General features: G+C 39.6%; 2 protein-coding genes across 7 annotated transcripts in view; one reads left to right on the top strand and one right to left on the bottom strand.

The window, feature by feature from the left end:
- NBN (nibrin) overlaps positions 1-1787 on the top strand; it is a 43879-nt gene extending 42092 nt beyond the window's left edge. For all 3 annotated transcript variants that reach the window (XM_090040283.1, XM_090040282.1, XM_090040284.1), the window contains one exon: positions 1601-1787. In XM_090040283.1, the coding sequence (XP_089896409.1) occupies positions 1601-1631 (31 nt within the window). In that variant the 3' untranslated portion in view covers positions 1632-1787. The remainder of the gene's footprint in view (positions 1-1600) is intronic.
- A 144-nt stretch (positions 1788-1931) lies between these two features.
- Positions 1932-13969, bottom strand: part of OSGIN2 (oxidative stress induced growth inhibitor family member 2) — a 52801-nt gene continuing 40763 nt past the window's right edge. For all 4 annotated transcript variants that reach the window (XM_090040288.1, XM_090040286.1, XM_090040287.1 and 1 more), the window contains exon 6: positions 1932-13453. In XM_090040288.1, the coding sequence (XP_089896414.1) occupies positions 12406-13453 (1048 nt within the window). In that variant the 3' untranslated portion in view covers positions 1932-12405. The remainder of the gene's footprint in view (positions 13454-13969) is intronic.

The following is a 13969-nucleotide window of genomic DNA, read 5'->3' as shown; positions in this document are numbered from 1 at the left end:
CATTTAAAGTGTGCTCATTAACTGCAGTATTCTATCTAGGCTCCAATTTTACACAGTGCAGGAGTGTCAAAATCATCTGATCCCACAGATGAGGGCCAGAGTCGGTGCATGTCACCACATGTGGCAGGCCAGAAGGGGCTGCTCCTACACTGAGCCACCCACCTCACTGTGTCCAACCACCTACCAAGCGCTGAGTGCCTCCCCGGGACTGCCTTCTGTCTGGCTGACCACCTTTCTGGAGCACACCCCCAAGCTTGGGGGTACTGTTGCCAGCACTCAGGGGTCTGGACTGTTTCTGGGCCCTGTGCCCCCTCTGGGGTACATAGGCCTTGTAGTCCTTGAGGGCGCTTGACCCACGGTGAGAACTTGGGGTGCTTCCTTTAGCCTGAAGCATAAAAAAGTAGCCTTCCGTAGCAAACTGAAACCCAGGGAGACAAAGGCAGGCCTGTATCCCTCTCCCAGCCAGTCCACCATGCATATAATAGTGGAGAGCTGTATTGGTTAAAGAAGATAGGCTTGGGGAAGGGTACAGGATAGAGAAGTATCTAGCCAAAGAGAAATGCCATCAAATTTAACTACAGAGCCTCACTTCACTCAGTAGTTAAGTACGGTAGTTTGAAGGAACTGGCAGCCCTTGTACAGCTTTAGACTTGCATTTTTGGTTTTAATACCTCAATATTAACACTCCACTGTTAACCATGTATTACTTCCGCAGAGGAACATATTAATTAAATCACCAACAGAGAAGCATTCTGTTACAGTGTCCTGAACCCTGTAGGAACCTTTCTAAATTCTAAGCATATATGAATAGCTTGTAGCTGATGATAGCAAGATAGTTTCAAAGCACATGCATTTTCTTTTTTGCAATACCTCTGAGTTACTTAGAAACAGCAGTGACCTGCAGTACATTTCTAGTTAGGCTTACAAGTTGTGACATTTTACTGTCTATGCAACAAAGGGGCTTAGTGAAGGGGATCAGAATTAGGGGAAGTAAATCTGCCTGATCATTCTGTTACAGCAGCTATAAGCTGTTCATTCATGTGTAAAAACAAAGCACTTTCGAGTGTCAAAGAAGCAAAATGGGGTTGTTGTTTTTTGTGGGCTGGGACCATGAGTAGAAAGAGAAAAAGGGGGCTGTAGCCTGGATTTCAAAATAAAAACACTTTTATGTACATAAAATCATTTTGTGTCCTGTCAAAAGCGATGAGAAGAGATTGAGAGGAAGAACTTGGGGGGCAGGGCTGTAGGGAGACAGAAGGGTTTTGTAAATATTTTTCCAAAGTTAGCTGTAATGTGCGACACACGGTTCAGTGATTTTTCTTTATTGAGAGGAACTTTATGTTCTACTTGTGATATACACAGGGATTTTGGAAATCCTGTTCTTATCCGCAAAGATATTTTACTTTTAATTAATAACAATACCAAGCACAGTTCAGAACACCCTCAGTTCCCATTGACTTAAATGGGACCTGGCCTGCAGTACGATGGGCCTGTTCTACAGTAAGGAAAATGAAATGTCAGACCTTAACTAACCATTACTTAGTTCTGATGATCAAAGGCATCATTCTGGTTATAACAAAATTCCTTCTTTTACTTGTAGATATGATCCTCATGTGAAAAGGAGAAGATAAGCTTGAATTCATGATGAATCCACAGCAAAATATGTTTTGCCGCCACTTACCAATGTGTTTACTGGCTACCATTTGTCATCTGTATGGAGAGTTTAAACTACATATTGTGAAACTTGTTTTTAAGCCCTGGTTTTATTAAAAAACAGATAAAAATAAGTTTCATTGTTCAGTGCTTATGATTTCTAGACTTCTGGGTTCAAGAACTTAAAATCCCTTTGCTTTAGAGCAATGTTCTTTAAACCATCCCAGATATTTTAGGTTTCACTTCAAGTTGTTACTTTCCAATTGCACAGCAGCAGGTGTTAGTTACAGTTTATTCTGAAAAAGGAAATTATTGGTAATTCATCTGACTCCATTTTAAAAACAGCCAACTTGATTTGTTTAGCCCTGTACTGTAGTGATTACTTGCCCTGCGATAGGCTTGTGTGAATGGTGTATAAATAAAGTGCAGATGTTTAAACTACACGAAATTCATTTTTATAAGGAAAAAAGTTTTACAAATGTCTTAAACTGACTTAACTCTAGCACCTTTTCTGTGTTTCTGTGCTTATTTTATTTTAAAATGAAATGTAATAGGCTTCTGCTTTCACAGAAATGCTAAAGGTTTGGGGTTTTTTTAATGGTATAATATGACTATCTGTATGTCTTTATGGGTGGAGAAGTTCCAGAGGAAAATTGTTAATAAATATTGCAACACAAATTTTAGTTTGCAGAACAAGTTAATATAAGATAATTTATACCCTAATTATTAATGTTGTCAGAATAAAATTTCTCTCTAGTTGTCAGGGCAGCTTATGCTCAGACTTGTCAGAGACGAGACATGAATATAACGGAGTTTCCCCATAACATGGACAGCATTTGGAGTATTCTCCTTAAAACGTCTACTTAATCTGAGGATATCAGTAATAGGTCAATTTTGTTGTCAGTTTTGTGATTTACTTCCTTCTGGTAATTTTTAAAGGAAGATTGTATTGTTTAGCCAAAAAAAGTTCAATTTTTACAAAATATTGCTGTCATCTAGTTAAAATTGTAATGTAATTAAATGTTGCCACTTGTAAAATTCTGTAATGTATTGTGTGTCAAGTATATTCCAATATAGTCCATTCCAGAATATACATTTAATTTGGTGATAGGATACTGACATCCTTTGGTGAGAAGATGGGAAAAATTAAATACTTGGTAACCAATTCCATCTGACTGTTGTACTGGTTTGGCTTTTATGACCTTAGCCACTGAAGAGTGGAGGAAAGATGTAGCTTCTGATTTTTCCTTCCATTTTTAAGCAGTTCTCAAAGGGCTTTCTTGCCAGAACTTTCACATTTTTAAAGTTACTGCCTCAAAGCAAGAACATTTTGAGCTCTTCTGTGTTGTTGAGCATCAAATTCATCTTACTGGAAATATGCTGGTTTAATTTTTAAACCAGCACAATCAGTTTGTTTAATGAACTTACTGCAATCACCAGTTCTTCATTTTTAACCGTTGTTTTTCCAATCAGTCTTTTCAAATGCATGCATTTCTTAATTTAGTTTCACAGGGTTTAACAGTAGAACTAAAAAACTTGCTGACTTACCATACTTAGGCATATCTATGATGAGGTGTGTGTGGTTTTTTTTCTGGAACAACATGGGGGTGGGGGATGAAGGGAGCTTCAGCTTGGATTTGAGTACTGGCCCAAATCAGGCAGTTTAACTCTGGCTTTAACCCCAGGCTCAGAGTTGAAGTCAGAGCTGAACTGCCCCAGGCTAGCATGGCTCATTTGATGGGAGGTGGGGCACATGGCCAGGGGAACACAGGGGAGACTGAAAAGTATTGGGGGACCTGTAGCCCCCAACCAATGCCCTGCCCTCCTATGTCTGCTCCCCCACTCTCTGCCCCCCTGCTGCCTTCCCACCTCCTCTTACTTTTTGCTCCAGCTCTATCCCTGACCCTGTCCAGCTGGGAGCTGCTGCCTCTTCTCTCTGACAGGGCATAGCTGGGGTCAGTGCTGCTGCTAACTGCTCCAGAGGAGCAGCCCTACAGAAAAAGGTAAGAAGTGGGGAGGGAGGCAGTCATATGCATGGGGGGCAGGGAGTCATGTGGGGGGACAAGCACAATACAAGGAGGGGAGCAAGAGGTAGAGATTTTGGTCCCTTTCCCCTTGCTGCTGCTTTCTGTACCACAGCATTGAGGAGAACCAATTTAAGGTGACCTGCTAATTATATTCTAGACATGGAAAATAATACATCATTTTCTATGTATAGAACCTAATTTTTGGGGGGCTGCTTAAATTAAAACCATTCAGGTAGGTTTTTAACCTGTATGTAGGACCTTTTACCTAACGTAGGAATGCCTTACTGGACTTGGTGTTGGCTATGGGGGAGGACCTGGTAGGGAAGCTGCAGATTCACGGTCAGCTTGGGGACAGTGACCATCAATAAACTGAATTTTCCATACAGCGTAGGGTCGGTAAAATAACGTAGGGTGGAAGTGCTTGACTTGGGAAGGCTAACTTAAGTGTGCTTAGGAGTCTAGTCAATGACGTGCTACAGGAGAAGAGTATTGGCAAGATGGGAGTCCAGGAAGGGTGGTCCGGTTGTTCCTAAAGGAAGCGATGCTTCAAGCACAGGGAGACTATCCCAGTACGAGGGAAAAGGGAAAGGAGCCAAAAAAAAGTCCTTGGCTAAACAGGGAAATCCAGGGGTGCCTAAGGGCGAAAAAGTAACCATATAGGCAGTGGAAGCAGGGGGAAGATACCAAGGTGTATACCTACTTGGCCCACACTTGCAGGTAGGCAGTTAGAAAAGCCAAAGCAGCTACACAGCTGAGGCTGGCAACACAAATTAAGGACAACAAAAAATCTTGTTTTAGGTATGTAGGGAGTAAAAGAAAGGCATAGGGCAGCATTGGACCCCTACTGAACAAGGAGGAGCAATTAATGACAGATGGGGCACAAGGCTGAGCTATTCAATGAGTTTCTTGCCCTGGTGTTCCTGAACAGGGCTCAAGATAAGTCACCTAATGGGTCCTTAGATGGGCATCAGAGGGACACCAGCCCACCAACTGTCAATGCTGACTTGGTGCAGAGTCACTTGGATGGACTGGATGTGTTCATGTCAGCAGGCCCGGATGAGCTGCATCCAAGAGTACTGAAGGAATTGGCTGGTGTCACAGCAGAACCAGTGGCATGGCTGTTTGAGCACTTGTGGTGCTCAGGTCAGGTGGTGTTTTGTGGCCATATGTGCTGATGAAACTTTTGATATCTAGCAATGTGGCAAATAAATCTTGTTCTACTTGAGTAATTTTGTTTTTGTGCTGGTGTGAATACTTGCAATCTGCTGCTGTGCTGTTGGAGCTGCTGCTTGTGAAGTGTCTACCTGTTGTGCTAATCCCCATTATATTTGTAATTTAACTTTGTTTTGATGCTGAGGTTTTCCTTCATGGTTTGGAGAATCTTGTCCCGATTTGCTAGCTCAGTACCAGTTGTTGGTTTTCTTCACTCTTACAGCCCATAGAAACAATGTTTTTTGGTCACTTTGGTGTATAAATATAGACAGCACATTCTCCATTACTTTTGGGGAGATGGAGTCTTCTAATGGGTTTCTTGCTTTCAGTTTGCTTAGATTAGGTCTGATGCCTCACTTCTAATATAGGACCAAAAACCTCTCTTGCTTATTTTCAATCTATTTCTGCAATTAGTAGCGTTCCTGTGGCACATTATATTGCATAAAAACTTAAACTTTTTTTTTTGTCCATATTGCACTCTCACCATGTCCACAGTAGGTATCATCCATATCCTGCTGGTTTTACTGATTCAGGTAATCTTACTGTTATGGTATGTGTTAGACTTTTCTTGTGTTTATAACCAGGGAATACAGTTTACTAGAGCCCCCAAGGCAATTCTGAATTCTGTGGATATTTATTTTAAAGCTATTACTGCTATTGAAGTACCTGTAAGTATACACAACTCTTCCTTTTGCATTGTAACCAAAAGTTTGCTGTTTTAAACTCCTCAGCTCTGAGATGATGTTTTCTAATAGCATGAGCTATAGTGAGAGTGACCATAATATTTTAAGAACATCTGGGACATTGGGTGTGTAAAACACACAGTAATTTAATCTGGAGCATTTCATGAATACTTCTTGTAGTGCTAGCCTTTCCTTTTATGCAGGATACAATCTACGTGTACTCCAAACCTGTTATATTTCTGCTACACGCTTCTTTTTTAATGCTGTATGTGCCTGGCCTTCCTACTGTTTTTCATCCATCAATAGGTCCCTGATTTCTCCAAGAGGAAACGTCTTTGTATGGACATGATTTTCTTGGAAAATAAGAAAAAATCCAGAGAGGTTGCTTTTGAGTTTTCATAAAGACTGCCTGCTTCAGCATCTTTGCCTGTGGAGAACCATGCATTGCTGATGCTCCTGCCTCTTGCTTAATAGTTTTGAAAATGGACAGCATCCTGTGTCCACAGATGCTCTGTCCCAGGTCCTGCAATGATAGGATTTACTTTTTCTTTCAACCTAATTTAGTTCTCCAGAATGCTTTTAGTTTCTAACCTCACAGGCAGCACATTTCTGGCATTATTCAGTATGAAAGCCCCAGTTCACTTCTTGTAAGATAAATCTGACACAATGCATTAGTCTTGTTTTATAGGGTGCTCAGAGGAAGGGAGATCCACACGGATATGGTAAACAAAATAGACCTTTTATTAACCAGACTTCAGATACACACTGCATTCAGCAACTCAGCTGAGCACACAGAGCAAGAAGCAGTAGCTAAGTTTCCCTCTTAAAAAGGGGCAGTGTGTTAGTTGTTCATGAATACAATACACTTAATCTCAGAGCTATAATCCAAGCTACCTTTTCATTGCTTCCAACTTGTTTTTTTATATTTTTTCCATGTTGATGCAAGATGCTGACTTTTTAAAATGAAGTTAATAAGATCCCTCCACCTTCCTAACGATGAAGTTTCTTTTGTCCTTTTCTAGTCCTTCCTTTTACCTCCATAGCCCCCTACAACCTTTCTGGTCTCCCTTCACAATGACCATTTGTAGTATCCCTGCTCTTTAAACCTTGCCCTTACCTTCAGCTGCCTTTCCAATCATATCCCATCTCTGAAATCCCAAACCAAATGATATGCATTGTGATGTTCATTAGCACCTCCATTCTTTACTTCCTCCAGTCCATTTCTTCCCCTCCATTCTACTAATCTTGACCTGGACAAATAAGGACCTCTGCTCCACTTTTATTCACTTCCTGGTGGCTTTTGTCATTACCATCTCCCATTGCTCTGACCCCTCTCTGCTCTATGATCCATTTGGTGAATCCTCTGACACTCCACTCAAAAGCTGTCTTGCCCTCCCTCCGTCTCTGTGGTTTTAACCCTTAAGCTTCAATCACCATCTTCATGTTGATGATCCAAATCTACTTCTACTCTTGAACAAACCCACTCCTGGCTGATCTGAGGTTTTCTGCTGTTGTCTTGCTCGTTTTTAAATATAGCAAGGTAAATAACGATCTCCATCTTCCCTGACTTCCCCCAAAGTCTCTCCAATTTTTGTCATCTGTCAATCACTATGTAATAACGCCTGAAAAACTTACCAAACCCCTTAAGGGAACCGTACTTTTTAGTACCCCATGATGTTATTGGGCCTTTTTTCTGTCAAAGCACATTAGTTGCCATTATTTTGGTTTAAGAGCATCAAATAGTATATATAGCACTTAAGAAAGACACTTTTCTCTTTCAGGAAAAAGTGCTCAAGACATCTCAGATTTATTCCAAAAGTCAATGCTGTCAGTCCTGTTACCATGTTTCCTTTTGTCATCACAAATTTATAAACATCCACAAGAAAGAAAGCAGTGTGTCTTACCTGTCATGGGGACTCTATAATTAAAACTAAGTAGCACAGATAATTTCTTCAGCACCATATTCTCTCAAAATAGTCTTCTACATCTTTTTTTTTAATAATAGACTCCCCTTTTTAGACAAATGGGGGCTTCCAGTAACCAAAGGCCTCTCAGGCTCATTCATAAAGGAATATGGTACCATGGAGACCACTTCAGCCCTGTGGGGGGAGTAGGCAGGGAAGAAGATGCCAAAACAAGAGGATGACCCATTTTCTATTTTTGCTGCTGCCAACAAGAGCTATAAGGATTTGTTTGAAGTGGAGTCTCTACAACTTTGCAATGAATCTTTCACAGAGCTCCCCCTTCCTTTAGCACTTCTTGCTGCTCTTTACTTGCCTTCAGTAAAGGTAGTGAGGAAAAAATATTAAGCCCCTTCCTTTGTATTAACTATTTATTCATTCATTCCATAACACAGGAATTCAGTTTACCTGTTTTAAGGCTGGCTCCTGCTAGATCTAGCTCCTTTCTTCTCCTGCTCTGGGTAGTATGCTCTATTTCAATAAACAAGTTTGCACAAACTGTTTTGGGGAGGTTGCCAGCTACTACTAGTCTAGAAAATAGTATGCATCTTCATCGGTAAAGATTTTTTAAAATTATGCAACATATACTCATCTTAAAACCTTGTGGCTAATTCCACAAGAGGGCAGGTACTCAAGTCCAACACATGTATAGTGAGGTTCTTAAAAACCCTTGCTCTGCTGCTAACTTTATAGGCACTTGGAGTCCCAAGGCATTTGAGTTTGTCAGTGAAGGCCCCAAGTTGTGCATGTGGATATGCACGCACAAATTCCAACACTACTGAACTGTACTGGCCCAGGGGCTAGTGTACTTATCTGGAAGGTGAGAGAAGCAGAATTCTTCATCTAATAGCTATTTGTGTATACAAAATAATGCAACTTCATCAGCAAAGGCAGTTTCTCCAGTAGACCCACTAGACTGCTGGCAAGGGTACTCTTCTGGGATGTGAGAGACCTGGATTCAAACTCTTGCTTGAATTAGCATTGCCCAACTCCAGAAGTTTTACTATTCAGAATCTTAAGTCAAGTCTGGTACCCAACTACCTTTGAGGCAGGGACTCAATATCTCAGCATTTTTGTACAAGCTAGTTTAGGCAGCTTTCCATTCAGCTTGCTGGCTTTTGCAAATCCTTTTCTAAGACTCCTAACTCTCTTAATACAACGTATGGGGAAGCCTGGGTTTCTAGCTTGGGGCTGTGATTTCCACTATGGGGAAGGACACCTAAAAGTTAAAGTGATGCAATGCCTAAATCCATTTGTGAATTCAGCCCCCAGTGCCTTAAGGTACTTAAGTCAGGGAAATACCTTGGCAGAATTCAAAGAAAAATGACACCTTTTTATAAGAATGAATGCTTCTGTAGCTTAATCACTAGAATAAAAAACTTGAACCCTGGGGACTGACAGGCTACTAAGTCAAAAGCCAACATACGTACTAGGATCTAAAAGACATCTCTCTTTCTCATATTTAATATTGCACAATTAGGTCCCTGTCAAATAGTCATCTACTGAATGGACCACTGGTCAAGTCTGCTGTGGCAATTCTCAAGCTAGAGATAACTGAAGAGACGCACAATTTTGTAGAATTCTCTTAGCAGTAAGTTTACCCAGGTGATATGTTCAGTAGTGCTTTGGATTACAACCTATTCCTGAACCCAAGACAAATATAAAAATATATTTGTTAGTCTGCTATAAAATGCAAATATCTGATTAACATGTTAGTACAACATGTAAAAAACTTACAGTTAAAATAGAATTGTTAAAGCTAGCAAGGCAGTTATTCTCCTCTATGTCTACATGTCAGCGGCACCGGTTTACCTCACCACCTACATTTTTTAACTCTAAATTATTAAACAGTCTACTGAATGAAGTATCACTCATGTTGTGGGGGAAAGGGATGAAGTAGAGACTGTTTCCCTTTCAGAAATCTGATCTACATAATTCATAGTTACATGAACTGGTTGTTAATAATTAACTCAGGTTAATGCTACACTAGTTAACAGTAATTCAAATATCAATTTTTAAAAAGTCCTTCTGAAAAAACAATTTGCACCAATTGCATGTTTTTGTGTAGTTAAAGGCCAGTTACAAGTACAAAACCTGGCAGTTCCCAATAAAAAAGGAAGATTCCTCAGTACTGTATCAGTCAGTAAAAAGGCGTACTTACATACTGGCTAGCTAATAGTTATTCTTCAAATTCTAAACATGTAGACTAAAAAAAATACCAGTTCAATCTACTGACTTTCCATCACAGTTTAGTTTTATGCAAAGGAGTAACAGCAGGGGTAGAAGGAAAATCATTAACTCCAAGGCGCACCAAAGCAACAATAATGGATACTATCATAAATACCCGAATAAGAACTGGTACAATAAACTTTTGTCACCATAGTATATTTCACAGTGTCTAAATAGATACAACAGTTCAGGATGCAGCTTTGTTTTCCTGAACAAATTAATCCCCTTGCTTCATTTAAAACTGAAAAGTAAAAAGCACAAAGGATGGGAATGTTTTTTTATAGCTGCAATGTTATGCTGTGACTTACCAACATTTATGGTTAGGAGCATCAACAAAATTGTAGACTTTACCATGTAAAAATATTCCAAACTGGTTAAAAGCACAATCGGATTTTCTAACAAAAGATTTAATGTGTAACTAATACATAAGGTTTACATAGTAGAACCAGAACCAAAAACCCCCAAGTCCTCTACTAAAATGAAAAAATATTAGTCTCTATTCCATGCTTGGTTATGTCAAAGTAGATGCTAGCATAACTGAAACTAATCATATCCCTCCATTTTCCAAGTATGAAAATGACTTATGTAACTAGTAATGATCTGAGACATGGCTAAAATTCAAGCCACATGGGCATCATTTAAAAAACAAACAAACAAAAAAAACCCATCCACTTGTTTCACTGACATAGTTAACATCAAACTGACTTAGTTTAGGTTTTAAACTAAATTAGCCTGTTCTCAGAATGATGTCTTTAGCTTTCAATTAAATTATAGGCTTAGATCTGTAATTTCAAGATGGGAATATTTTTTGTTGTGGTTTTAAACACTTGTGTGCCCCAATATTTAATTTTTCCCCTTTCAATAAAAGGTCCAGATCCTGAAAAACTTTATTAAGACGCATAGGTGTTTTTAGGAGGCACAGACAGATCAGGCATTACAAGTATGAATATTAATGCAATTATCAAAAGTCATGTTGCTGAAACAGCAGAATATGTATATTTTCCACTACACAACCTCCATAACCTTAAGGTAGTTGGGGTCTCTTTGTATCTGGTTCAGGTTCTTATAATTCATCCACTGAAGTGATCATCATTTTGCTGAGTTATACAGCTTCATTTTAATAATGAAAAATGGTCTCTCTAATCCAAACAGCTGTGTTTTCCATTTAGAAAATACAATACATTTATGAAAAAATGCAACAGACTGAACTGGGGAACACCTTCACCATGCTAGATGTGAATTAAAGTGTCTGGTGATGGATAAACTAAGGCTTATTCAGTCAGTATTCTGAATGATAACAGTCATGATTAGGCAAGTAACCACTGATCTACTGCTTATCCCAGCTATAATGAACACCAGTAGAGAGTGTTTACATTGGTTTATTTATCAAAAGGCATATGTGAAGGTGACGAGTGGAATCTGTCGTAAGTCGTGAAACTTAGATTATACCTCCCAAAAACTTGAGTTAGCAACTTTGTCAGGTGAAGAATGGTTTTAAAGCAGTTTTCTCCAGGTTTATTATTTCATATAGGGAATTTTAAAATGTGGTATTTAAAATGGACATCTAAATGCCTAAAAACATCCTGGTTTTAACTATGCATTGCTTGAGAAAGAGAAACAGGAGCCAATACTGGACACAAGGTGATGGGGGAGTATCTGCCACCATCTCCACTAGATAAGAGTTCCCATTCAGTCTTCCTTAGCTGCAAGGTAAGAAGATGGTTTACAAGTTCTGTAATCACTTTGTGTACTGCCTTTTCGACCACACTTTTTTTTGTAACAAGACGTTGGGCATTTATTCTCCTGACACTCTAGCAAGAGCACTTACATCAGCACTTCGTTTTACTGTCAACCAGAGTATTCTTGGAAAATTACATATCACTTTAACAAAGAACAGATCTCTGAAATCCCTATGTTATGGCCTTTCTGCACTTCAGGAAGTGTGGGCATACCCTTGACAAACATTAATGAATTGTCAAATCATGCATTTAAGATTAAAGGAATGCTTGCTCTTTTATTCCAGTGCTGAATTAAGATCGATATGGTTTATAATTCTCAAGTCAAATGTTTTTGTTTGTAGAAATCCTGTTTACTGTAAAAAGTAATTTGCTTAATGCTCAAGAAAGGTATATAAACTATTACTACGGCAAAATAAAAATCTTTGTTCCAAATGAATTGTTTCATATTTACTTTGAGACCACGAACCATTTATATTAAATAAGAGCAAAAAACCTCTCCAGCTTGGTTTAGATCTATAGTTTCAAGATGGGAATATTTTTTGTTGAGGTTTTGACACTACAATAAAAAGCAGCTCCCAGCCCAGATGCTCTGTTTCCAGAGAATAAGTTTGTACTTATGTGAGCAAAAGATTACAGGCAAGTCAACATACATTAGTCTCATTTGCTGTTTATCTGGAAGTAATTCCAGTTGCATACAGATCAATTAAGAAAGCAGACCAAATTTTTGTCTTTTCAAAAGGATAAAGTACTGTAGCATCAGCATCCTCTACTAGGTATACAAGTTCTCCACACTTGTATTACATCACAAAAGTGGGGCTGCTAATGGCTTTAGCTTTCAATGAGTTGCTTGTCAGAGTATGCCTGTGATTCCATATACAAAAGTTTTATATCACTGCTTGATTTAGGGCACCCCATCACCACCACCACCTTCAACAATTAGTTGATGTTTCTTCTTTTGTCTTATTGCCAAACATCGTGTAATGCCCAGTGCCCCTCCTTTTAAAAAACGTACAAAATTGTCTCCAACCAAAGGGCCCAGTGCAAAGAGATTTGTTTCTTTAGTGCACTCATAAGTATATGGATCAATCTCAATAGGATTACCCTTGCATGTGACTGGTTGGTTTGAATTATGACCTATGCACTGCCCTTGGTCCTTTAGAAAGAAAAGATTAGGGTGAGAACCTATCAGAACTAAAGCTATTGAGAACTTTAAGATTTTCTTCAATCCAGAGGCACTCTGAAGGACACATTTCATGTCTGGCTTGAAGGAAAGTACATGGTGCTCAGGGAAACTGGTATAAGCAGAATGTAGATTAGAGTCCGCAGTATGCAACTGAGTGCACATCATATGGTAGACTTTATGGTATTCAGGATAAAGCTTTTTAGGTAGTTGTTTGAAAATTAGACCTGAATCGGTAACCCTTCTGCGGAACACATGCATTACAGGGATGTTGTTATTGTAGGCACACAGTATTGCATCAGCTGCTGTAAGTCCAGCACCCACAATTAAGACTGGGTCTACTTTTCCACGTAGTTTCCCCTTGCTGATGGCAGCTCCAAAGTCAGACATCGAATGAAGCACAAAGGGAAAATCTTCTCCTTCAACCAGGAGTCGGCCAGGACAATCAAAGGTTCCAGTTGCAAGTGCCACGTTCTCAGCAAAGAGGCAGAATGGTACGTGTGAACCATCTGTTGCTCTATGATAACCTCTGACTTCCCAGTTTTTTTTGATCAATGGTTCCTGTCCATCTTCTGCTTCCACTTGCAAGTGCTGAGTTGAAATATTTTCACGTAGTTGGCATTCATCTTCATCCTTTTCTCGGTAAAGTCTTGATACAGATGTTATGTAAGTGTTATCTCTGAAGTTCTTCTGGAGACCCATAACCTTAACGTATTGTTTGTAATAACAAGCTATTTCCTCTGGCATTACTCTGTCACTCTTTATATTTCTGAAAGAAAATCAAAGAGGTTCAATTAATATTTAAGCCATAAATGGTGGTCTGAACATCACACTTGAAATAGTGTCTGTGTAGGTTTAAATTTAAGCAGGATTGACTCTGTTCCTCACTCATAACATAACTATCTTGAGTACAGTAAGTTTTACTACATGGAATTTGAAGACTGTAAAACTGCTCTCCTCATGTCTGATTATACAGGCCAGGGGTTTTCAACCTTTTAAGATCATTGTACGCTCAGTGGCCAGACTGGGGGGAGCATGGCCAAATGCAGAGTGGTGGTATCCACTGTGTGTGAGCTTCCTCTACCCCCTGTCTGGCTGGGTGGGCAGCACCTGCGCAGCAGCGCAGGATAGCATGTGGCAGCGCTCTATCCCCGCCCACCTGTGCGTACCCCCTAGGGCCTTGTCACGTACCCCCAGCTGACAACCCCTGATATAGGGTAAGATTCCCAAATATGTTAAGCACACCCCTCCTATTGAAAAAAACCCTCTATTTTGGAATAACCCA

Source organism: Crocodylus siamensis, chromosome 3, assembly GCF_052110815.1.
Source record: "Crocodylus siamensis isolate JL-2025a chromosome 3, ASM5211081v1, whole genome shotgun sequence".
Classification (NCBI taxonomy): Eukaryota; Metazoa; Chordata; order Crocodylia; family Crocodylidae; genus Crocodylus; species Crocodylus siamensis.
This window is presented reverse-complemented; position numbering and strand designations above follow the sequence as displayed.